This window comes from Ranitomeya variabilis, chromosome 4, assembly GCF_051348905.1.
Source record: "Ranitomeya variabilis isolate aRanVar5 chromosome 4, aRanVar5.hap1, whole genome shotgun sequence".
Lineage (NCBI taxonomy): Eukaryota > Metazoa > Chordata > Amphibia > Anura > Dendrobatidae > Ranitomeya > Ranitomeya variabilis.
Genome location: NC_135235.1, coordinates 692231904 through 692259067, shown reverse-complemented (window position 1 = coordinate 692259067; position 27164 = coordinate 692231904). Strand labels below are relative to the sequence as shown.

Here is a 27164-nt window from a genome sequence, read left to right as displayed (position 1 = left end):
TATTTACAATTAGATGATCTTGTTGAAGCTGCTTCACACCTCTTTCCTATTCATCACATGCGCTGTGTTGTGCACACGCTGCAGCTGGCAAAAAGAGATAGCTGCAAGAGGCACATGCTTTAACTCTGATTAGCAAAGTAAGGAAATTGGCTATTGCTACCAGAACCCCTAAAATTGATTCCACGGTGGCGCAGTGGTTAGCACAGCAGCCTTGCAGCGCTGGAGTCCTGGGTTCTAATCCCACCTTGGACAACATCTACAAAGAGCTTGTATGTTCTCTCCATGTTTGCGTGGGTTTCCTTCGGGCACTCCGGTTTCCTCCCACATTCCGAAGACAAACTGATAGGGAATTTAGATTGTGAGCCCCATCGGGGACAGCGATGATAATGTGTGCAAACTGTAAAGCGCTGCGTAATATGTTAGCGCTATATAAAAATAAAGATTATTATTCCATCTTGAAGAGACGTGCTGGACAAGGGGCAATTGTGATTCAAGCCACTCGGCTGGGCAGCACCTATTTAATGACTGAGCGATTGCTTGAGCTGAAACCCTTCCTTGTAGATATGACCAAACCTCAGGTAACACTACAGAAGGTCAATGGCCACAGGTGGCTGAATTGAAGGAATTGCTTCAGCACCCATTTAGTGTGACTAAAAAGTTACAAGCTGAGGATTTAACTCCTGGCATTTTATAAGGGAGTGGAAGAACTTGTTTTGCCTGTCCCAAAGAGGTTTAATCGCAGATGGCATTGCCGTTTCAATAAAACGGAGAGACACTATTAGAAAATAAAATTCATCTGGCATCTGTTTATGTGGACCAGAGTCATCGCATATTGCAGGATGATCAACAGCTTATGAAAGGAAAAGAAGCTCTTATTGAGGTAGAAGTTAGGATGAGTGGGCTACAGGACGACGAAGAGCAAGAGGACTCGGATCCTGCCAGTGCTGCTGTTCCTTCATCCTCATCAGATGAGGAGTTTGATTTCGACAAGTATGTGGATGACATGGAGCAGGGAAATAGGTTCCACTCCCATAGAAAACAGATTGACCATATTTCAGCCAGCTTTTTCATTTGCTCTCAAAAAAGTAAAAGAGTTCAATCATTCATCAAAACTGACGGTGCACGAGGCAATTCCTTTATACCCTGAAATTGTTAGAGATGTTGCCCATGTGAATACTGCTTTGCCACCAACCCAAGTTAGTTTAGAGAGGTTGTTCTCTAGCCTTAAATTAATTAAGTCAGATTTGAAGTCATCTATGAAGGAGGATCTGATGGAGGCGATGCCATTTCAAAGAACAAATTCAGACTGCACAAATGTTAGTCAGTATGTTTTTGTTGAAAACTGTTTTTTCCCCACTTACTTCATAGTGTATAATATATTGAAAATATGTAAAAGTTTTTGTGTTCTAAAGTTGTATTCCTATAAATATATTTTCTATCTAAATGGCTTGATTATTGTATCATAATGATTAAAAACATGATGTAACCATTTTACTACAGTAAATTTATCACTTAAACATGAGCCATGTATGAGCGAGTCAAAGTCGTGGAGTCTGAGTCATGGAACCTGAGGAGTCAGAATTGGAGGTTTGGCTTACTGAATCCACAGCCCTGGTTGTACGGACTATCTTCACTCTAGGAGCAACCTCTCATACCACCATCCCATCTAAGGACAGGAAAAAATCCTGGAGGGTGGAGGGAGGGAGCAACCTGTCATACAATCATCCCCTGTAAGGACCGGAAAAAAAAACCTGGAGGGTGGAGAAGGGAGGGGCCTTTTAAACTCTCTGCAATCCTGTCCCACTACAGGTCAAGGAAGGACTACCTCTATGGTGCTGTCTGAAGGGACGTAATGGAAAAGTGTGTCTTATAGTCTAAGAAATCTGATTTAAAGTTCTAAAGTAATTTCACTTTCTCATTCAATAATACGTCTGGCTGTTATATGTCTTTGTGCAATTTGTCAATAACGTATATTGCTACTCTGAGCTATTTTTGATGGTCAACAACATATTTTCCAGTAATTCACACTCTAGGTATGATAATGTCTTCTTCGCTGTGTGGGATTTTGACTTCTAATTCCTCATGTTTGGTCCTGTAAAAATAAAAACAAAACACAGTTCCTTTCTTTAGGGGATTTATTTATATCCCACTTCTGGTTTGGAACTTGCAGCTCTCTGGCGTCCCCTTTACCCTCAGGTCAGACAGGGAACTGCACCTAGGATAATTAGTCACCAGTGAGGCTGCCTTGCCATGTACTGGCTCTTGGGCACGCTGCAGCGAGGGCGATATAACTACTCCCACTCAAGCAGGAAAAATTATTATCAACGACATCCGTCGCTGCCAGCTTCCCCAAAAGCTCAGGACACTTCCACCAGCTCCTATTACTACGATTAATACCGGTTCAGGAGCCAACCTAATCAGTAGCACTGGCTTAGGTTGGAGGACTTAGAGTACGTTTTAGAGCAAGGAAAACAACACTAGTAAATATAACTTTTACTCCAAAAATAATTAGGCAGTGTTTACAAAAGTATATACAAGATATTATAAAATAAGACAATTATCGTATGTACAGAAAATTACACAATAGGGATTAAAGATTAAAATAAATTTACATTTGTCTTATATCATGGCTGGCCATGTGGTGTGGGGGAGGGGAGATACATCACAAAGCATCACAGAGCATCTCTTAGCTAGCTCCCTGGGCGAAGACTGAAGCAAAATGAGGTCGCACTGTCTTATACCCCTGGTCATGAAATCACTGAGTGGTTTAAGGAATGCACGTCTACTTTCCAAAGAGACTCAGAACATTATTAAAATACATCCCTCGTAGCTTAAGCTGAAAACCTTGTAGAGTGATGACGAAAGTATTACATGTCTTCTCACAAGGTTAGCTTCCATTTAGGTCTAAACTTGAAGTAGGTGTATGATCCGATTAAGTAGAAGTCTTTATCTCAGATTCTGTTGGCATGGGAAATTAGAAAACGCACTGGTGTGTAGGTCAATTGGTGAACATTCAGAATATGTAACGGTTATATCTCTATCACTAATTGGGGTCAAGTTATTCCCTACTATTAAATTTTTACATGAACAAAAGAGCTCGTTTCTACAACTGCCATCAACCAGCTGTATCCGGAGGGAGGGGGATGAGTGGTTTAAATTACACAGTGGTTGAATTACACAGAGCTGGCACGCAGAGGAAAAGTGTACTCACCCACAGGCAGCTGGGGGGAAGAGAGGGGGGGGTCAGAAAGCCCACAGCGTGTCTGTAAAGCCATGGAACCTTCTAGAAGTAACTCAAAATATGCCATATTTATAGTATCGTGACAAAACCTCCCATGCTGGCGCAGATCCAGCGGTGTCAGCACTTGCATTTTAGGGGCTCAGGTTATTATGTCACGTGAGCCCTGCTTTCAATTAGCACTGGCTTCACTGTTCTCACCTTCAGGCAAAATCAAACAAGTGTAAGTCAAAGAGAAGTTGTAGCCCTGGCTTCCTTTTGATGTTCAATACGTCTGAGGGCAGGGACAGTGAAGCTGGGACTGATTGGGCACAGGCCTGATTTGATGTAACAACCTCATATGAGCCCCAGGAACGCGATTGCCGATATCGCTGGAACAGCACTGGCACGGAAGATTTTTTTATTTTAATAAGGCCAAACATGAAAACAACCCATTTAAGAAAATACAATTTCAGTGTAAGGATAGGTTCACATTGCGTTAATGTGTGCACGCTAACGGCCAGCGTTGCACGGCGAAAATGTAGCAATTAACGCCGTGCAACGGGTCCGTTAGCGCACCCATTGATAGCAATGTAAATTTTGCCTGTAGCGTATCGCTAGCGCGTGCCTTTTTCGGCTCGCGCTAGCGATGTGCCGTTCTTTTGTGACACGCCGCAGACGCTGCTTGCAGCGTCTGCGGCGCGCCCGAGGTCCGTTCCCCGCTCTCGCAGATCGGGGATCTGCGAGAGCGGGTACGTTAACGCGACCCCTAAACGCGGCCCCGAAAAAAACATTGCGCTAGCGCTAAACGGATTGCCCTAACGCAATGTGAACCTAGCCTAAAAGATTTCCGACATTAAGAACATGAAAAAGGCTTCTCCCCTGTGTGAGTTCTCTGGTGGCTAGCCAGATGCGTTTTATGGTTAAAACATTTCCCACATTCTGAACAGGAAAAAGGCTTCTCCCCTGTGTGAATTCTCTGGTGTATAACAAAACCTGATTTATGGCTAAAACATTTCCCACATTCTGAACAGGAAAAAGGCTTCTCCCCTGTGTGAGTTCTCTGGTGGCTAGCCAGATTCATTTTACGGTTAAAACATTTCCCACATTCTGAACAGGAAAAAGGCTTCTCCCCTGTGTGAATTCTCTGGTGCATAATCAAGTATGATTTAAGGTTAAAACATTTCCCACATTCTGAACAGGAAAAAAGCTTCTCCCCTGTGTGCGTTCTCTGGTGGCTAGCTAGATGCGTTTTAAGGTTAAAACATTTCCCACATTCTGAACAGGAAAAAGGCTTCTCCCCTGTGTGGGTTCTCTGGTGTCTATCAAGATGTGCTTTCTGGTTAAAACATTTCCCGCATTCTGAACAAGAAAAAGGCTTCTCCCCTGTGTGAATTCTCTGGTGCTTAAGCAAATATGATTTCAGGTTAAAACATTTCCCACATTCTAAACAGGAAAAAGGCTTCTCCCCTGTGTGAATTCTCTGGTGCTTAAGCAAATATGATTTCAGGTTAAAACATTTCCCACATTCTAAACAGGAAAAAGGCTTCTCCCCTGTGTGATTTCTCTGGTGGCAATCAAGAACCGATTTTTGGTTAAAACATTTCCCACATTCTGAACAGGAAAAAGGCTTCTCCCCTGTGTGAGTTCTCTGGTGGCTAGCCAGATGCGTTTTATGGTTAAAACATTTCCCACATTCTGAACAGGAAAAAGGCTTCTCCCCTGTGTGAATTCTCTGGTGTATAACAAAACCTGATTTATGGCTAAAACATTTCCCACATTCTGAACAGGAAAAAGGCTTATCCCCTGTGTGAGTTCTCTGGTGCTTAAGCAAATCTGATTTATGGTTAAAACATTTCCCACATTCTGAACAGGAAAAAGGCTTCTCCCCTGTGTGAGTTCTCTGGTGGCTAGCCAGATTCGTTTTACGGTTAAAACATTTCCCACATTCTGAACAGGAAAAAGGCTTCTCCCCTGTGTGAATTCTCTGGTGTATAACAAAACCTGATTTCCTGTTAAAACATTTCCCACATTCTGAACAGGAAAAAGGCTTCTCCCCTGTGTGAATTCTCTGGTGCTTAAGCAAATCTGATTTATGGCTAAAACATTTCCCACATTCTGAACAGGAAAAAGGCTTCTCCCCTGTGTGAGTTCTCTGGTGGTTAGCCAGATGCGTTTTACAGTTAAAACATTTCCCACATTCTGAACAGGAAAAAGGCTTCTCCCCTGTGTGAATTCTCTGGTGCTTAAGCAAATCTGATTTATGGCTAAAACATTTCCCACATTCTGAACAGGAAAAAGGCTTCTCCCCTGTGTGAATTCTCTGGTGCTTAAGCAAATCTGATTTATGGCTAAAACATTTCCCACATTCTGAACAGGAAAAAGGCTTCTCCCCTGTGTGAGTTCTCTGGTGGTTAGCCAGATGCGTTTTACAGTTAAAACATTTCCCACATTCTGAACAGGAAAAAGGCTTCGCCCCTGTGTGAATTCTCTGGTGTATAACAAAATCTGAATTCTGGTTAAAACATTTCCCACACTTGGAACAAGAAAATCTGTTGTCTGCTGTGTGAATTATTTGATGTTTCAGAAAAGACTTTTCAAGGGGAAAAATATTTCCATATTCTGAAGGTGAAATCAACTTATTTGATTTAGGAGCAGTTCGTTTTTTAATGCTTATTTTACTAATTTTATTTTCCTTAGTTGTCGGTAATGAATCAGAAGACATGACCTGTTTCAAAGGATCAGATGACAGATCTTTGCTGTGAAGGGATGATGGTATATCTGAAGTAATGGCATTCACTTCAATTGCATCCTGTGGGATTTCAAGATTATCTGATTTAAAAATTGAAGATGTCAGCTGTCCCTCTGATCTCCTAGTACAGTTATCTGCCAAAAATAAAACCAATTATTTTTCAATTAATAAATATCCTCAAACTTAATATTTTTGAACATTTCTATTTAAACTGTCAGTGAAAATGGAAAATTATGTAAAACATTTGAATTATTCACCAAGAAAATGACAGTTCTCAGTCAAATAGAAAACCTCATAGGATGAACCAGGAGAGCATGATATGTTCGACTGTTTCTTCATTCTGCCTCCCAAATATGGAATAAAGAGCCACCAAACAATGTTATGTAGCAAAAAATACTACCAATAAAAAAATTCTACTTATCTTACAAAAAACACAAGTCCCCACTCAGGTCCATCATCTGTCAATGGATAAAACAGGTTTCTACAATATTAGTGGCTCAATGGCTTTTTAGAAAGCAACATGGCTCCCATAAACCAATCCAGCAAAATCCAGAGGTAAGTTCCGGACTGGACCAAGGGAACCCAGTGGATGTAGTGTATATGGACTTTTCAAAAGCTTTTGATACGGTGCCACACAAAAGGTTGTTACATAAAATGAGAATAATGGGGATAGGGGAAAATATGTGTAAGTGGATTGAGAGCTGGCTCAGGGATAGGAAACAAAGGGTTGTTATTAATGGAGCACACTCGGACTGGGTTGCGGTTTGCAGTGGGGTACCACAGGGGTCAGTATTGGGCCCTCTTCTTTTTAACATTTTTATTAATGACCTTGTAGGGGACATTCAGAGTAGTATTTCAATATTTGCAGATGACACTAAACTCTGCAGAGTAATCAATACAGGGGAGGACAATTTTATATTACAGGATGATTTATGTAAACTAACTAGAAGCTTGGGCTGATAAATGGCAAATGAGATTTAATGGGGATAAATGTAAGGTCATGCACTTGGGTAGAAGTAATAAGATGTCTAACTATCTGCTTAATTCTAATACTCTGGGCAAAACCGTCAATGAAAAAGACCTGGGTATATGGGTGGATGACAAACTCATTCAGTGGCCAGTGTCAGGCAGCTAAAAGGCAAATAAAATAATGGGATGCATTAAAAGAGGCATAGATGCTCATGAGGAGAACAATTTTACCTCTATACAAGTCACTAGTGCGACCACACTTAGAATACTGTGCACAGTTCTGGTCTCCGGTGTATAAAAAAAAAGACATAGCTTAACTGGAGCGGGTGCAGAGAAGAGCGACCAAGGTTATTAGAGGACTGGGGAGTCTGCAATACCGAGATAGGTTATTACACTTGGGGCTATTTAGTTTGGAAAAATGAAGACTAAGGGGTGATCTTATTTTAATGTATAAATATATGAGGGGACAGTACAAAGACCTTTCTGATGATCTTTTTAATCATAGACCTGAGACAGGGACAAGGGGGCATCCTCTACGTCTGGAGGAAAGAAGGTTTAAGCATAATAACAGACGCAGATTCTTTACTGTAAGAGCAGTGAGACTATGGAACTCTCTGCCGTATGAGGTTGTAATGAGTGATTCGTTACTTAAATTTAAGAGGGGACTGGGTGCTTTTCTTGAAAAGTATAATGTTACAGGGTATATACACTAGATTCCTTGATAGGGCGTTGATCCAGGGAACTAGTCTGATTGCCGTATGTGGAGTTGGGAAGGAATTTTTTTCCCCCAATTTGGAGCTAAAGGTACCTTCACACTCACCAACTTTGCAACGAGAACGACAACGATCCGTGATGTTGCAGCGTCCTAGATAGCGATCTCGTTGTGTTTGACACGCAGCAGCGATCTGGATCCTGCTGTGATGTCGCTGGTCGGAGCTAGAAGTCCAGAACTTTATTTCGTCGCTGATGACCCGCTGTCATCGCTGGATCAGCGTGTGTGACGCCGATCCAGTGATGTGTTCACTTGTAACCAGGGTAAACATCGGGTTACTAAGCGCAGGGCCGCGATTAGTAACCCGATATTTACCCTGGGTACCATTGTAAAAGTAAAAAAAAAACCAACACACTACATACTCACATTCTGATGTCTGTCACGTCCCCCAGCGTCCACGCGCTGCTGCCGAGAGCTTCCTGCACTGTGTCAGCGCTGGCCGTAAAGCAGAGCACAGCGGTGACGTCACCGCTGTTACTGCAGGCGCTGACACAGCTCTCGGCAGCGCGGCCCTGCATTGGACCGCCAGGTTCGGGCCCAAGTTTCGGTGGCAAGACGGCAAGTATTCTTGACTGTTTTTAGTTATTCTTGACTTTTTTTTTTCTTTTTGACTGTTTTTATTTATTCTTGACTGTTTGGTTTCCTTTTTGACGGTTTGTGTTTTATCTTTACATTAATGTCTTTGTTTCATTTCTAGGTCCCACAACAGGAGGAGGATTTTAAAGACAATGACCTCCTCAACACCTTGGTGTACGAGCGAGCTCCGTTGTGGGACACCTGGGAGCATCAGCACTCGGACGCTGTAGTGATTCAGCAGTTGTGGACTGAGGTGACCCAAGCGCTGATGGATGACTTAACCATCTGGATGCCAGCCTCCAGAGACCAGCACACCATTTCTTTTTTAGCAAGATAGAACAGGGCATATCGGAACACCTTACGCCTGAACTCCAGCTCAATGTGATGCAAACCTGCAATGCTGCTTACGTTCAGGCTATGCAGCAGACTCTGTACTTCCACCAGTCACAGGTTACTTAACATCAATACCGAGTTCTGCTGCATACCACTGTACAGCCACCACCATGCCTAATCCTGCCGCACACAACTACACCTCCATCACCATGCCGGGTGTTGCTCAAAGCCACTCCACCACTATGTCGAGTCCTGCTCCTGCATGGCTGGCCATGCCACAAGGCAGCCAGAAGATCCTGCACGGCTGCCCAATGCCACCACCACAAATAGGCCGCCTGAAGATGCTGCACGGCTGCCCAATGCCACCACAAATAGGCCGCCTGAAGATTCTGCACGGCTGCCCAATGCCACCACAAATAGGCCGCCTGAAGATTCTGCACGGCTGTCTACCACCACCAGGCCAACATTGTGAACGACCTGCTGACCCCACCACTCCCAAGGAGACAAAAAAAAGCAAGCTGCCCCATAAATGTTGACAGAAAAGCTAAAGGACTCGTGGCAGCAGAAGTGTTGTGCTACCTCCACCTTCATCTTCCAATGTGTCTGTGTTGTCCAGTTTTTCCTGTCCCTTCCAATGCATTTCTCCCATCCCATGCTTCTACTCCTAATGTGTCTACTTCCATCCTTGACCTCCCAGACCCCACAAGTTTAGTTACCCCTTCCCTTGGAACCCTTCATCATCCACCCGTTGCCAATCATCCCAGCTCCACACCCCCCAGGTCCATAACATTTCCCCCCTCGCCCGTTAGTAAAAGTTAATTTTTTATTTTAAATACATTTGTGTTGCTTTTGCCCAATCACTGCTTCATTTTTGTCTCTTTCGTCGCCAGCAACACACACCGCGCGCCGACAACACACATGTCGCTGTGGCCATACACTGGGTTTTTTGCCACCTCATAGCTCCATGACACACAATCTATTGCCCCTCTTCTTTATTTGCTTCACACTGCAGCTTTGGAAAAATATTTTGATATTTTTTTGAACAGATGTATCTTTAGAAAGACAGATTCGCACCGAAATGTTGATGATTTAAACCTATCTGTAATCATATGGGCCTATTATCCGAAATTGTGGATTTTCTTGTTTCAGCACAAGAAAACGTTAATTTATCTATCATGAGCCAGAGTTCTACCATTTTAATGTATTTGGCAATACTATAGCGAGAAGAACCTACTTACCGTATATACTCGAGTATAAGCCGAGATTTTCAGCCCAAATTTTTGGGCTGAAAGTGCCCCTCTCGGCTTATACTCGAGTCATGATCGGTGGTGGGGTCGGCGGGTGAGCACTGTCATATACTTACCTGCTTCCGGCGTTCCTGACGCTCCCCCTGCCCGTCCCACGGTCTCCGGGTGCCGCAGCTCTTCCCCTGAGCGGTCACGTGGGACCGCTCATTAGAGAAATGAATAGGCTGCTCCACCCCCCATAGGGGCGGAGCCGCCTATTCATTTCTCTAATCAGCGGTGCCGGTGACCGCTGACAGAGGAAGAGGCTGCGGCACCGAAGACCAGCTGTCCGGGGGAAGGAGCGGGACGCCGGGAGCAGGTAAGTATCGCATATTCACCTCTCCTCGTTCCACACGCCGGGCGCCGCGCCATCTTCCCGGCGTCTCTCCGCTCTGACTGTTCAGGCAGAGGGCGCGATGACGCATATAGTGTGCGCGCCGCCCTCTGCCTGATCAGTCAGTGCGGAGAGACGCCGGGAAGATGGCGCCAAGGAGCTGCAAGCAAGACAGGTGAGTATGTGTTTTGTTTTTTTTTATTGCAGCAGCAGCTATGGGGCAATAATGGACGGTGCAGAGCACTATATGGCACAGCTATGGGACAATGGTGCAGAGCACTGTATGGCACAGCTATGGGGCAATGGTGCAGAGCACTATATGGCACAGCTATGGGGCAATGGTGCAGAGCACTATATGGCACAGCTATGGGGCAATGGTGCAGAGCACTGTATGGCACAGCTATGGGGCAATGGTGCAGAGCACTATATGGCACAGCTATGGGGCAATGGTGCAGAGCACTATATGGCACAGCTATGGGGCAATGGTGCAGAGCACTATATGGCACAGCTATGGGGCAATGGTGCAGAGCATTATATGGCACAGCTATGGGGCAACGGTGCAGAGCACTATATGGCACAGCTATGGGGCAACGGTGCAGAGCACTATATGGCACAGCTATGGGGCAATGGTGCAGAGCATTATATATATGGCACAGCTATGTGGCAACTGTGCAGAGCACTATATGGCACAGCTATGGGGCAACGGTGCAGAGCATTATATATGTGGCACAGCTATGGGGCAACGGTGCAGAGCATTATATATATGGCACAGCTATGGGGCAACGGTGCAGAGCATTGTATATATGGCACAGCTTTATGTGGAGTATCTATGGGGCAATGGTGCAGAGCATTGTATATATGGCACAGCTTTATGTGGAGCATCTATGGGGCCATAATGAACGGTGCAGAGCATTATATGTGGCACAGCTTTATGTGGAGCATCTATGGGGCCATAATGAACGGTATGGAGTATCTATTTTTAATTTTGAAATTCACCGGTACCTGCTGCATTTTCCACCCTAGGCTTATACTCGAGTCAATAAGTTTTCCCAGTTTTTTGTGGCAAAATTAGGGGGGTCGGCTTATACTCGAGTATATATGGTAATTTTTGGTGCGTGTGTTTCTGGAGCACAATCCGGGCACTGTGTGTTGAGTAATAAAGTGGTATATTTTCAATTTTTACTCTCCAACATCCACTGCGCTAATTACCAGAAAGTGGCTGTGGAGTCAAAAGTGTCGCTACTCCTATAGACTAACTCATTGAGGGTTAGACTGTCCAAAACGGAGTAAATTTATGGGGATTTCTACTGCTCTGATTTTCTGACGTTTTGTCATATTAGGGCTTTTACAAATGCTGTGTCCCATCTCCTCAGGGATGTGACGTCTGCTTATTCATTCTGCAGGGGGTGCTGGTAATGGAGGAGACATCAGAACCAGAAGCTCTGGGGGGTGCAGATTCTGTGCAGCCACTAAGATTAAGGTGCCTGCGACCTGTGGTATCATCCATTCTGGCAGTTTGGAAGTGTACGCTGTCCAGTTAAAATAATCTGCTCCCTACTTCAGCCAATTGGAAATCATCGCACCCTACTAAAGCTCGAAACATATTGCTGGAAGCTGCGAGATAAATGCTTGTTCTACTCTGGTTCTGTCCTCTGTACTCAGCTCCCAGCTTGTGCATTTGTTTCCTGTTGTGACCCTGGCTGACTACTCTTGAGTCTTCGGACTTTGTATTTTTTCTCTGCCCTCCCAGTTGTGGCCCGACTACCTGACTATTCTTCTTGCCATTTCATACTACAGAAAAGCAAGTTTCAACGTGGCCCAAGCCTAGGGGTCTGTGTGTAAGTCCAGATGTAGAGGGGTTAAAGAAGTTAAAGGATGATAGGCAAAACTGTGACTATAGACAATAACACATCTACTGAAATAATCAAGCTGAACAGTCTTTTTTAAAATATAAAAAAAAAAGTGTAACTAATGGTAAAACCTCTTAGGGGTTATTAAAGTGTGGGTGTCAGTGGCTCTTGGCAATACACTGTGTGCAGAATTAGGCAAGTTTTATTTTAATCACATGATACTTTTTATACATGTTGTCCTACTCCAATCTGTTCAGGCTTTAGAGCCAACTACCAATTAAGTAAATCAGGTGAAGTGCATCTCTGTAATGAGGAGGGATGTTGTCTAATGACATCAAAACCCTATATAAGTTGTACTTAAATATTAGGCAACTTTCTTTCCTTTGGCAAAATGGGTCAGAAGAGAGATTTGACGGGCTCTGAAATGTCCAAAATTGTGAGATGTCTTGCAGAGGGATGCAGCAGTCTTGAAATTGCCAAACTTTTGAAGCGTGATCACCGAACAATCAAGCGTTTCATGGCAAATAGCCAACAGGGTCACAAGAAGTGTGCTGGGCAAAAAAGGCACAAAATTGAGGAAAATCAAGCATGAAGCTGCCAAGACACCATTTGCCACCAGTTTTGCAATATTTCAGAGCTGCAACGTTACTGGAGTAACAAAAAGCACAAGGTGTGCGATACTCAGGGACATGGCCAAGGTAAGGATGGCTAAAAAACGACCACCTTTGAACAAGAAACATAAGATAAAAAGTCAAGACTGGGCCAAGAAATATCTTAAGACTGACTTTTCAAAGGTTTTATGGACTGATGAAATGAGAGTGACTCTTGATGGGCCAGATGGATGGGTCAGAGGCTGGATCAGTAAAGGTATATATACAATCCCTAGCAAACAGAGCCACATAGTTCACAGTGGATCCCAGTAAACAATTTAAGGGTCCCCTGTGCATGCAATAAGGACTGACCGCCTCTATCATAAATATAAATACATAAAGATCCGCACAACAGAATGACTACAGGGTCAAAATAATGTATCAAAATTTATAATTTATTGGTTAAAACGACCAACATATTAAATCCAACAATAAATCAAATGACAACGTATAAGAGAGAGTATGCAAAGAGTAGAATAATGCATTATGGAATGCCGCACATGTCAGAACAGATCCAGACATTGGAGGGTTAAATGAAGAAAAAACGAGCTATAGCCTCACATATGGGCAGAAACACAGTTTCATCATGTAAGACCCAGGAAAAACCTAGGGTTAACAGCTATTAATGCCCTACCATGTCTATGCTCAATGCCAGAGTGAATCACCATGGCACCATGCTGGAATCCGGTAACCGCCGCACTATCACATCAAAACCATAATTACCTGTAGATAGGCGATACCAGGCACCAATCCCCCAATGACCCAGTCCGTCCGCCACGACGCGCGTTTCGGAACATCCTTCTTCCTAAGGGGGCCTGCTATCCTATGCAATGTCCCACGTTATATACCTACACCGCAAGATGCCGGCCCAAACAGCGTGGTTGTAAACCGGAAGTCGCGGACCCGACCTGGAAGTGACTCGCGCATCTCCCCGGCAACCATGACGCCGGCCGGCGTCGGCGTCACATGACGGCAAGTCCTGTAAGGACACAAACCGCCATGACAAGACGCCGAAGGCCACCCGGGGGAACAGCGCCAGGAGAAAGGCACGTACAGGTACGAGTGCGCCACCTGGCACAGCAGTGCAGACATAGATGTAATCAATCGGTGCAGTCTCTTATTAAACTAAAAATACCATAACCAAATAAACAATGTCACAAATACACAATTAAAAGACTTAAATTAAAACAGGACAAAACAAACCAAATATTGCACCAAAACAAACATCTAACAATATTAAACTAAATCACAGATAACTTAATACATGTCAAGACAATAGGACATTATAGCATAGGACGATATCCGTTCATTCTCATAATGTCTTTAATAGGATTAACTCCGTCATTTGTCTATTAGCATCTTTTCACCAGAACTTCAGTAGGATAGGAATATAAAGGAGACATACAGGAACTATAATAAAAATATAACAAATTTTAAAAACAAAACGCAGGGTAACAATAACAGCATCCACAGCGCCAAATATCCAGATAGTCACTAATCAAATGGGTAATACACACAGGATGAAAATTCATAGGAATGGGGCAAAGCTCACATTTTCGTTAAGCCCAGATGGATGGACCGTATTCAAGATCCAAATCCATCTGGACTCCAATTGGGCCAAACGCTTTGAGATCCCACCACCGCGGATACCGGCATCTATTTTATCAATCCCCCGAAATCTGAGGAGGGCACCGTCACAGTTCTGATACTCTTTGAAATGGCGGGGAAGAGTTTTTAACATGGATGTGTCTGATTCAGTAGCTGCTGCCATAATACCACGTACGTGCTCCCTGACCCGTATTTTAAACTGCCGTGTCGTCATACCTACATAGATTTTACCACACGGGCATACAGCATAATATATTATATTTATATCAATACACGTAATACATTTTTTGATATTAAACTGACGTGATCCCTCAGCATTCTTAAATGTGTTACATCTATCAATATTGGAACACGCAACGCAATGGCCACAGGGAGCACACCCATATTTCCCCGCCATATCATCCAAAAAGGTTGTGGTTCTCTCACTTACATAGTGACTATGTACCAAATGGTCATGCAGATTTTTGGATCGCCTTGTTGTGACGGATGCCCTCTCAAGGAGAAATCTAGAAATTACCGGATCCGCTTTTAAAATGTGCCAAGATCTCTCCAGCGCCCTTCTCATATGAGGAAAGTGAGAGTGAAATTTAGTAACGAATCGGACAACTTCCTCATTTCTTTTACCTCTCCTAGTGTCAGAGCAGTGTATGCCGAGTGGATGGAAAATCTTGCTCTATTATAAGCCTTCTTTATCTTACGGTTGCTATAACCGCGCTCAATTAGTCGGCCCTTAAGATCCTCTGCTTGTCTATAAAAATCTGCATCTGTTGAACTCAACCTCCGAAGACGTAAAAATTGTCCGGTGGGAACGGATTGGACCATATGGGCAGGATGGGAGGATGTAGCATGTTAGTGGCTGTTGGTTTTCGGAAGATATCAGTCTGTATCTCACCATGTGTATCCCATCTGAGCATGACATCCAGGAACTCCACGGCGTTAGTATCATATTTAAAGGTAACATATATATTCAATGTGTTATTATTAAGTGACGCCATGAAGTCCCGGAGGTCCACTTCGGACCCCTGCCAGATCAGAAATATATCGTCGATGTACCGCGTCCAGGAGAGGACACGGCACATCGGCGATGACTGATCTGGCAGGGAGAGGTCCCTCTCCCACAGCCCCAAGAACAAGTTGGCATACGCTGGGGTAAAAGCCGCCCCCATAGCTGTTCCTTGGAGCTGTAGGAAGAAGGACCCCTTAAAGACGAAAAAATTGTGCGTCAAAGTAAAACCCAACAGCTGGATAACCAATTCTATAATGTCTTTTGGCATGTCAGATGTACCCAAATAAAATGTAACCGCCCTTAGTCCATCTTCGTGTCTGATGCTGGTATAAAGGGACTCAATGTCCCCCGTAACCAGCATCATATCCTCATCCAAACATATACCGGTCATCTGTCTTAATAACTCGCCAGTGTCCTTTAAAAACGATGGCAAACCCTCGACTAAAGGCTGTAATTTAGAGTCGATCCATTTATTGATGTTTTCCAAGAAGCCACCCCTCCCTGACACTATGGGACGACCAGGGGGCGTCTGCGCGTCCTTATGGAATTTAGGTAACAGATAGAAGGTGGGGACAGTAGGCTCTGTCACCAGCAGTGCCGCTGCCAACTCCTTAGTAATTGTCCCCACCTCCCTTGCCTTGTTGATAATAGATGATAACTGTGCAGAGTAGGCGGACAAGGGGTTAAATGTAAGCTTTTTATAACATGTGGTATTGTGTAATTGGCGAAAGGCCTCCTTTTCATAGAGGGTCTTAGGCCATACCACAATATTACCCCCCTTGTCCGCCGGTTTAAACACTACATCAGGTAACTCCTGAAGGACGCGCAGACGCTCCCTCTCCCTCTTAGACAGATTATCACAATGGATATACCGTGGAATTTCTCTAAATTCCTTGGTTACAATCTGAACAAAGAGGTCCACATTTGGACACGATGTCAGGGGAGGAAACTTCTTGGATTTAGGGCGGATTGTTGATGGCACCTTACCTCCCTCTGGTGTGTTGTGTTCAATAGCCAATTCCTCTAAGGTGCGTAGTGCTATTTGTTCTTCTGTTGGGAACAATTCAACAATTTTACCGTTAAAAAAATGTTTCTTAAAAATTAAAGAACGCGCAAACTAATGCAAGTCTTTTACAGCCGTAAACACATCAAAGGGTGCCGCTGGCGAGAAGGATAGACCCTTTTCTAAAAGGGCCAAATCAATTTCCGTAAATCTATGTTTACTCAGGTTGATTACCTTATTGTTACGTCTCTGGTAGTTAGGTGAACGATATTCATATCGTCTATATGGATGAAAGTTGTGATCCCTCTGTCTCCTCAGAGACACTCCTGATCTAGTAGTCATGGACGGACCAGACATCTCCGATTGGTCACTAATTGACGAAACCGAGGATTGTGACGGTGTACGTTACGTTATTTTGGCCCTGTAGTCATGGGATCCACTGTGAACTATGTGGCATCTCCCCCAAATACTTTGTCAATTTGTGTAAGCCAGGTTTTCTCCTTGGCTTTGAAGTCCATGTTCATAGGTACTCCTGTGCAGAACACAGCAAAAGTTAGATATACAATCCCTAGCAAACAGAGCCACATAGTTCACAGTGGATCCCAGTAAACAATTAAAGGGTCCCCTGTGCATGCAATAAGGACCGACCGCCCCTATCATAAATATAAATACATAAAGATCCGCACAACAGAATGACTACAGGACCAAAATAACGTAACGTACACCGTCACAATCCTCGGTTTCGTCAATTAGTGACCAATCGGAGATGTCTGGTCCGTCCATGACTACTAGATCAGGAGTGTCTCTGAGGAGACCGAGGGATCACAACTTTCATCCATATAGACGATATGAATATCGTTCACCTAACTACCAGAGACGTAACAATAAGGTAATCAACCTGAGTAAACATAGATTTACGGAAATTGATTTGGCCCTTTTAGAAAAGGGTCTATCCTTCTCGCCAGCGGCACCCTTTGATGTGTTTACGGCTGTAAAAGACTTGCATTAGTTTGCGCGTTCTTTAATTTTTAAATAACATTTTTTTGACGGTAAAATTGTTGAATTGTTCCCAACAGAAGAACAAATAGCACTACGCACCTTAGAGGAATTGGCTATTGAACACAACACACCAGAGGGAGGTAAGGTGCCTGTTGTGAATTTGCTTTTTGGCTCCCTCTAGTGGTTACTAGTGATTTGACTCTGGGTATGTCAGTCATCCCTTGCATGCTCACCTGGGCCGTTAGTTCAGGGGTGTTGCTATATAAGCTCCCTGGACCTTCAGTTCAATGCCTGGCAACGTTGTAATCAGAGCTAGTCTGTTGTGCTCTTGTCTACTGATCCTGGTTCCTGCTAGATTAAGCTAAGTCTGCTTTCTTGCTTTTTGCTATTTGTTTTTGTTTGCATTTTTGTCCAGCTTGTACTAAATCTGTATCTTGTCCTTGCTGGAAGCTCTAGGGAGCTGGTGTTCTCCCCCCGGGCCGTTAGACGGTTCGGGGGTTCTTGGATTTCCAGTGTGGATGTTTTGATAGGGTTTTTGTTGACCATATAAGTTATCTTACTACATTCTGCTATTAGTAAGTGGGCCTCTCTTTGCTAAACCTAGTTCATTTCTATGTTTGTCATTTCCTCTTACCTCACTGTTATTATTTGTGGGGGGCTTCTATCCTACTTTTGGGGTCCTTTCTCTGGAGGCAAGAGAGGTCTTTGTTTTCCTCTTCTAGGGGTAGTTAGTTCTCCGGCTGGCGCGAGACATATAGCGACCAACGTAGGCATGTTCCCCGGCTACTTCTAGTGTTGGCGTTAGGAGTAGATATATGGTCAACCCAGTTACCACTGCCCTATGAGCTGGATTTTTGTACTTCGCAGACTTACTTGTTCCTCTGAGACCCTCGCCATTGGGGTCATAACAGTTTGCTAGGCCAGTATTAAATGTTAAATGCATTGCAGAAGCGGGATTATAAGAAAGAAAATTCTGAGTTTTTTTTTCCTCTCTCTCATTTTTTTTTTTCTTTTCCCCTTTACCTCTGAGTGGCTTAAGCTTGCTGCAGACATGAATGTCCAGACCTTGATTACAAGTGTGGACCAGCTTGCTGCTCGTGTGCAGGGCATACAAGATTATGTTACCAGAAATCCTATGTCAGAACCTAAGATACCGATTCCTGAATTGTTTTTCGGAGACCGATTTAAGTTTAGAAATTTCAGGAATAATTGTAAATTGTTTTTGTCCCTGAGACCCTGTTCATCTGGAGACTCCGCTCAGCAAGTGAAAATTGTTATTTCTTTTTTACGGGGCGACCCTCAGGATTGGGCCTTCTCGCTGGCGCCAGGAGATCCGGCATTGGCTGATATTGATGCGTTTTTTCTGGCGCTCGGTTTACTTTATGAGGAACCCAATCTTGAGATTCAGGCAGAAAAAGCCTTGCTGGCTATGTCTCAGGGCCAGGACGAGGCAGAAGTGTATTGCCAAAAATTTCGGAAATGGTCCGTGCTGACTCAGTGGAACGAGTGTGCACTGGCCGCAAATTTTAGAAATGGCCTTTCTGAAGCCATTAAGAATGTGATGGTGGGTTTCCCTATTCCCACAGGTCTAAATGATTCCATGGCCCTGGCTATTCAAATTGACCGGCGGTTGCGGGAGCGCAAAACCGCAAATTCACCTATGGTGCTGTCTGAACAAACGCCTGATTTAATGCAATGTGATAGAATCCTGACTAGAAATGAGCGGAAAATTCATAGACGCCAGAATGGCTTGTGTTACTACTGTGGTGATTCTACACATGTTATCTCAGCATGCTCTAAACGTCTAACTAAGGTTGTTAGTCCTGTCACCGTTGGTAATTTTCAACCTAAATTTATTCTATCTGTAACTTTGATTTGTTCACTGTCGTCTTATCCTGTCATGGCGTTTGTAGATTCAGGTGCTGCCCTGAGTCTTATGGATCTGTCATTTGCCAAGCGCTGTGGTTTTGTTCTTGAGCCATTAGAAAATCCTATCCCTCTTAGGGGTATTGATGCTACGCCGTTGGCAGAAAATAAACCGCAGTTTTGGACACAGGTTACCATGTGTATGACTCCTGAACAGCGGGAGGTTATACGTTTTCTTGTTTTGCATAAAATGCATGATTTGGTTGTTTTGGGGTTGCCATGGTTACAGACCCATAATCCAGTCTTGGACTGGAAGGCCATGTCAGTGTCAAGTTGGGGATGCCGAGGTAATCATGGGGATTCCCTGCCCGTGTCTATTGCTTCTTCTACGCCTTCGGAAGTTCCGGAGTATTTGTCTGATTATCAGGATGTCTTCAGCGAGTCCAGGTCCAGTGCACTGCCTCCTCATAGGGAGTGTGACTGCGCAATAGAGTTGATTCCAGGTAGTAAGTTTCCTAAGGGAAGATTATTTAACCTGTCGGTACCTGAACATACCGCTATGCTTTCATATATTAGAGAGTCTCTGGAGAAGGGGCATATCCGTCCTTCTTCCCCTCTTGGTGCGGGATTCTTTTTTGTGGCCAAAAAGGACGGATCTTTGAGGCCTTGTATTGACTATCGGCTCTTAAATAAGATCACTGTCAAATTTCAGTATCCTTTGCCACTGTTGTCAGACTTGTTTGCCCGGATTAAAGGTGCCAAGTGGTTCACCAAGATAGATCTTCGTGGTGCGTACAACCTTGTGCGCATTAAGCAAGGAGATGAATGGAAAACCGCATTCAATACGCCCGAAGGTCATTTTGAGTACTTGGTGATGCCTTTTGGGCTCTCTAATGCGCCTTCAGTTTTTCAGTCCTTTATGCATGACATTTTCCGGAAGTATCTGGATAAATTTTTGATCGTTTATCTGGACGATATTCTGTTTTTTTCTGATGATTGGGACTCGCATGTAGAGCAGGTCAGGATGGTTTTCAAGATTTTGCGTGAAAATTCTTTGTTTGTTAAAGGCTCAAAGTGTCTCTTTGGTGTACAGAAGGTTCCCATTTTAGGGTTCATTTTTTCCCCTTCTGCTGTGGAGATGGACCCAGTCAAGGTCCGAGCTATTCATGATTGGACTCAACCCTCGTCAGTTAAGAGTCTTCAGAAGTTCTTGGGTTTTGCTAACTTTTACCGCCGTTTTATCGCTAATTTTTCTAGCATTGTTAAACCTTTGACGGATATGACCAAGAAAGGCTCTGATGTAGCTAACTGGGCTCCTGCTGCCGTGGAGGCTTTCCAGGAGTTGAAACGCCGGTTTACTTCGGCGCCTGTTTTGTGCCAGCCTGATGTCTCACTTCCCTTTCAGGTTGAGGTGGATGCTTCGGAGATTGGGGCAGGGGCCGTTTTGTCTCAGAGAGGTCCTGGTTGCTCTACTATGAGACCTTGTGCCTTTTTCTCTAGAAAGTTTTCGCCTGCAGAGCGAAATTATGATGTGGACAATCGGGAGTTGTTGGCCATGAAGTGGGCATTTGAGGAGTGGCGTCATTGGCTCGAGGGTGCTAAGCATCGTGTGGTGGTTTTGACTGATCACAAAAATCTGATGTATCTCGAGTCTGCTAAACGCCTGAATCCTAGACAGGCCCGCTGGTCATTGTTTTTCTCCCGTTTTGACTTTGTGGTCTCGTATTTACCAGGTTCAAAGAATGTGAAGGCCGATGCTCTGTCTAGGAGCTTTGTGCCTGATGCTCCTGGAGTCGCTGAACCTGAGGGTATTCTTAAGGAAGGAGTTATCTTGTCAGCTATTTCTCCGGATCTGCGACGTGTGTTGCAGAGATTTCAGGCTGGTAGGCCTGACTCTTGTCCACCTGACAGATTGTTTGTACCTGCTAGGTGGACCAGCAGAGTCATTTCCGAGGTTCATTCCTCGGTGTTGGCAGGGCACCCGGGAATTTTTGGCACCAGGGATCTGGTGGCCAGGTCCTTTTGGTGGTCTTCCTTGTCAAGGGATGTGCGGTCATTTGTGCAGTCCTGTGGGACTTGTGCTCGAGCTAAGCCTTGCTGTTCTCGTGCCAGCGGGTTGCTCTTGCCCTTGCCTGTCCCGAAGAGACCTTGGACACACATCTCTATGGATTTCATTTCTGATCTTCCGGTGTCTCAGGGCATGTCTGTCATCTGGGTGATATGTGATCGTTTCTCCAAGATGGTCCATTTGGTTCCTTTGCCTAAGCTGCCTTCCTCTTCCGATCTGGTTCCTGTGTTCTTCCAGAACGTGGTCTGTTTACACGGCATTCCTGAGAATATTGTGTCAGACAGAGGGTCCCAGTTTGTTTCCAGGTTCTGGCGATCCTTTTGTGGTAGGATGGGCATTGATTTGTCGTTTTCGTCCACTTTTCATCCACAGACTAATGGACAAACGGAGCGAACTAATCAGACTCTGGAGGCTTATTTGAGGTGTTTTGTCTCTTCTGATCAGGATGATTGGGTGACCTTCTTGCCGTTGGCTGAATTTGCCCTTAATAATCGGGCTAGTTCCGCCACCTTGGTTTCGCCATTTTTCTGCAACTCTGGTTTCCATCCTCGTTTTTCCTCGGGACATGTGGAGCCTTCTGACTGTCCTGGGGTGGATTCTGTGGTGGATAGGTTGCAGCAGATCTGGAATCATGTGGTGGACAACTTGAAGTTGTCACAGGAGAAGGCTCAGCGTTTTGCCAACCGCCGCCGCGGTGTGGGTCCCCGACTTCGTGTTGGGGATTTGGTATGGCTGTCTTCTCGATTTGTTCCTATGAAGGTCTCCTCTCCCAAATTTAAGCCTCGCTTCATTGGTCCTTACAAGATATTGGAAATCCTTAATCCTGTATCCTTTCGCCTGGATCTTCCGGTGTCATTTGCCATTCACAACGTATTTCATAGGTCTTTGTTGCAGCGGTACGTTGTGCCTGTGGTTCCTTCTGCTGAGCCTCCTGCTCCGGTGTTGGTTGAGGGCGAGTTGGAGTACGTGGTGGAGAAGATCTTAGATTCTCGTCTCTCCAGGCGGAGGCTTCAGTACCTGGTCAAGTGGAAGGGCTATGGTCAGGAGGATAATTCCTGGGTGGTCGCCTCTGATGTGCATGCGGCCGATTTAGTTCGTGCCTTTCACGCCGCACATCCTGATCGCCCTGGTGGTCTTGGTGAGGGTTCGGTGACCCCTCACTAAGGGGGGGGGTACTGTTGTGAATTTGCTTTTTGGCTCCCTCTAGTGGTTACTAGTGATTTGACTCTGGGTATGTCAGTCATCCCTTGCATGCTCACCTGGGCCGTTAGTTCAGGGGTGTTGCTATATAAGCTCCCTGGACCTTCAGTTCAATGCCTGGCAACGTTGTAATCAGAGCTAGTCTGTTGTGCTCTTGTCTACTGATCCTGGTTCCTGCTAGATTAAGCTAAGTCTGCTTTCTTGCTTTTTGCTATTTGTTTTTGTTTGCATTTTTGTCCAGCTTGTACTAAATCTGTATCTTGTCCTTGCTGGAAGCTCTAGGGAGCTGGTGTTCTCCCCCCGGGCCGTTAGACGGTTCGGGGGTTCTTGAATTTCCAGCGTGGATGTTTGATAGGGTTTTTGTTGACCATATAAGTTATCTTACTACATTCTGCTATTAGTAAGTGGGCCTCTCTTTGCTAAACCTAGTTCATTTCTATGTTTGTCATTTCCTCTTACCTCACCGTTATTATTTGTGGGGGGCTTCTATCCTACTTTTGGGGTCCTTTCTCTGGAGGCAAGAGAGGTCTCTTCTAGGGGTAGTTAGTTCTCCGGTTGGCGCGAGACATATAGCGACCAACGTAGGCATGTTCCCCGGCTACTTCTAGTGTTGGCGTTAGGAGTAGATATATGGTCAACCCAGTTACCACTGCCCTATGAGCTGGATTTTTGTACTTCGCAGACTTACTTGTTCCTCTGAGACCCTCGCCATTGGGGTCATAACAGGTGCCATCAACAATCCGCCCTAAATCCAAGAAGTTTCCTCCCCTGACATCGTGTCCAAATGTGGACCTCTTTGTTCAGATTGTAACCAAGGAATTTAGAGAAATTCCACGGTATATCCATTGTGATAATCTGTCTAAGAGGGAGAGGGAGCGTCTGCGCGTCCTTCAGGAGTTACCTGATGTAGTGTTTAAACCGGCGGACAAGGGGGGTAATATTGTGGTATGGCCTAAGACCCTCTATGAAAAGGAGGCCTTTCGCCAATTACACATGTTATAAAAAGCTTACATTTAACCCCTTGTCCGCCTACTCTGCACAGTTATCTATTATCAACAAGGCAAGGGAGGTGGGGACAATTACTAAGGAGTTGGCAGCGGCACTGCTGGTGACAGAGCCTACTGTCCCCACCTTCTATCTGTTACCTAAAATCCATAAGGACGCGCAGACGCCCCCTGGTCGTCCCATAGTGTCAGGGAGGGGTGGCTTCTTGGAAAACATCAATAAATGGATCGACTCTAAATTACAGCCTTTAGTCGAGGGTTTGCCATCGTTTTTAAAGGACACTGGCGAGTTATTAAGACAGGTGGACGGTATATGTTTGGATGAGGATATGATGTTGGTTACGGGGGACATTGAGTCCCTTTATACCAGCATCAGACACGAAGATGAACTAAGGGCGGTTACATTTTATTTGGGTACATCTGACATGCCAAAAGACATTATAGAATTGGTTATCCAGCTGTTGGGTTTTACTTTGACGCACAATTTTTTCGTCTTTAAGGGGTCCTTCTTCCTACAGCTCCAAGGAACAGCTATGGGGGCGGCTTTTGCCCCAGCGTATGCCAACTTGTTCTTGGGGCTGTGGGACAGGGACCTCTCCCTGCCAGATCAGTCATCGCCGATGTGCCGCGTCCTCTCCTGGATGCGGTACATCGACGATATATTTCTGATCTGGCAGGGGTCCGAAGTGGACCTCCGGGACTTCATGGCGTCACTTAATGATAACACATTGAATATATATATGTTACCTTTAAATATGATACTAACGCCGTGGAGTTCCTGGATGTCATGCTCAGATGGGATACACATGGTGAGATACAGACTGATATCTTCCGAAAACCAACAGCCACTAACATGCTACATCCTCCCATCCTGCCCATATGGTCCAATCCGTTCCCACCGGACAATTTTTACGTCTTCGGAGGTTGAGTTCAACAGATGCAGATTTTTATAGTCAAGCAGAGGATCTTAAGGGCCGACTAATTGAGCGCGGTTATAGCAACCGTAAGATAAAGAAGGCTTATAATAGAGCAAGATTTTCCACTCGGCATACACTGCTCTATGACACTAGGAGAGGTAAAAAATGAGGAAGTTGTCCGATTCGTTACTAAATTTCACTCTCACTTTCCTCATATGAGAAGGGCGCTGGAGATCTTGGCACATTTTAAAAGCGGATCCGGTAATTTCTAGATTTCTCCCTGAGAGGGCATCCGTCACAGCAAGGCGATCCAAAAATCTGCGTGACCATTTGGTACAGTCACTATGTAAGTGAGAGAGCTACAACCTTTTTGGATGATATGGCGGGGAAATATGGGTGCGCTCCCTGTGGCCATTGCGTTGCGTGTTCCAATATTGATAGATGTAACACATTTAAGAATGCTGAGGGATCACGTCAGTTTAATATCAAAAAATGGATTACGTGTATTGATAGAAATATGATGTATTATGCCGTATGCCCGTGTGGTAAAATCTATGCAAGTATGACGACACGGCAGTTTAAAATACGGGACAGGGAGCACGTACGTGGTATTATGGCAGCAGCTACTGAATCTGACACATCCATGTTACAAACTCTTCCACACCATTTCAAAGAGTATCATAACTGTGACGGTGCCTGTTATGATCTGGTGGCCTAGGAGCAGCATGAGGCGTCCTCTGGAGAAGGTGGTACCTGTACTGACCGCAGACCCTGAACTTAACACCGCAACTAGAAGTAGCCGTGGAATGTACCTACCACTGCCTAGACATCTCGTCACAGCCGGAGGACTAAATACCCCTTAAAGATAGAAACGGGAAAACTATCTTGCCTCAGAGAAAATCCCCAAAGGATAGACAGCCCCCCACAAATATTGACTGTGAGAGGAGAGGGAAATTACATACGCAGACTGAAAACAAGATTTAGCAAAGGAGGCCAATTCTAGCTAAATAGAAAGGACAGGACAGAGTACTGTGCGGTCAGTATTAAAACACTAGAAAATATCCACCGCAGAAAATAACCAAAGTCTCCACATCTACTAAAGATATGGAGGGGTAAATCTGCATCTCCAGAGATACCAGTTTGGCTGAATAAATCCTTACACAGACCAAGCTGGACAAGACAAAACATAGAAATGCACTGAACTATTAAGCCCACAGCATGTGGACTGCAAAAGCAAAGCCAGAACTTATCTTTGTTGATTTGGACAGCATAGCAGGAGAAACCAGGCAGAGATGTGAATCCTCCAGGAACAACTGACAACTGGCACCAACTAAAGAATCTAGCAAGACTAAATAGCCCAGTCAGAATTGCACTAAGTGGACACACCTGATAAATGCTGCGATCCAAAGCCAGCAGCAGTACCACTTATAACCACCGGAGGGAGCCCAAGAAGAGAATTCACAACAGGTGCCCTCCTCAGATTTCGGGGGATTGATAAAATAGATGCCGGTATCCGCAGTGGTGGGATCTCAAAGCGTTTGGCCCAATTGGATTTGGACCTTGAATACGGTCCATCCATCTGGGCTTAACGAAAATGTGAGCTTTGCCCCATTCCTATGAATTTTTATCCTGTGTATTACCCATTTGATTAGTGACTATCTGGATATTTGGCGCTATGGATGCTGTTATTGTTACCCTGCGTTTTGTTTTTAAAATTTTTTAGATTTTTATTATAGTTCCTGTATGTCTCCTTTATATTCCTATCCTACTGAAGTTCTGGTGTCAAGATGCTAATGGACAAATGACGGAGTTAATCCTATTAAAGACATTATGAGAATGAACGGATATCGTCCTATGCTATAATGTCCTATTGTCTTGACATATATTAAGTTATCTGTGATTTAGTTTAATATTGTTAGATGTTTGTTTTGGTGCAATATTTGGTTTCTTTTGTTCTGTTTTAATTTAAGTCTTTTAATTGTGTATTTGTGACATTGTTTATTTGGTTATGGTATTTTGGGTTTAATAAGAGACTGCACCGATTGATTACATCTATGTCTGCACTGCTGTGCCAGGTGGCGCACCTGTACCTGTACGCGCCTTTCTCTCTGGCGCTGTGCCCCCGGCCGGCCTTCGGCGTCTTGTCATGGCGGTTGGTGTCCTTACAGGACCTGCAGTCATGTGACGCTGACGTCGGCCGGCGTCATGGTTTCCGGGGAGATGCGCGCGTCACTTCCGGGTCGGGTCCGCGACTTCCGGTTTACAACCACGCTGTTTTGCTGTTTTGGCCGGCATCTTGCCGTGTAGGTATATAAGGTGGGACATTACATAGGATAGCAGGCCCCCTTAGGAAGAAGGAAGGTCCGAAACGCGCGTCGGGGCGGACGGACCGGGTCATTGGGGGATTGGTGCCTGGTATCGCCTATCTACAGGTAATTATGGTTTTGATGTGATCGTGCGGCGGTTACCGGATTCCAGCATGGTGGCATGGTGATTCACTCTGGCATTGAGCACAGATATGGTAGGGCATTAATAGCTGTTAACCCTAGGTTTTTCCTGGGTCTTACATGATGAAACTGTTTCTGCCCATATGTGAGGCTATAGCTCGTTTTTTCTTCATTTAACCCTCCAGTGTCTGGATCTGTTCTGACATGTGCAGCATTCCCTAAGGCATTATTCTACTCTTTGCATGCTCTCTATTATACGTTGTCATTTGATTTGTTGTTGGATTTAATATGTTTAATTATAAATTTT

The 27164-nt window shown here is 44.6% G+C and overlaps 1 protein-coding gene across 1 annotated transcript in view; it reads right to left on the bottom strand.

Moving 5' to 3' along the window:
* Positions 1-2480: 2480 nt before the first annotated feature.
* LOC143767626 (uncharacterized) overlaps positions 2481-27164 on the bottom strand; it is a 498682-nt gene continuing 473998 nt past the window's right edge. The window contains exon 26 of the mRNA XM_077256061.1: positions 2481-6103. Within this exon, the coding sequence (XP_077112176.1) occupies positions 4074-6103 (2030 nt within the window). The 3' untranslated portion in view covers positions 2481-4073. The remainder of the gene's footprint in view (positions 6104-27164) is intronic.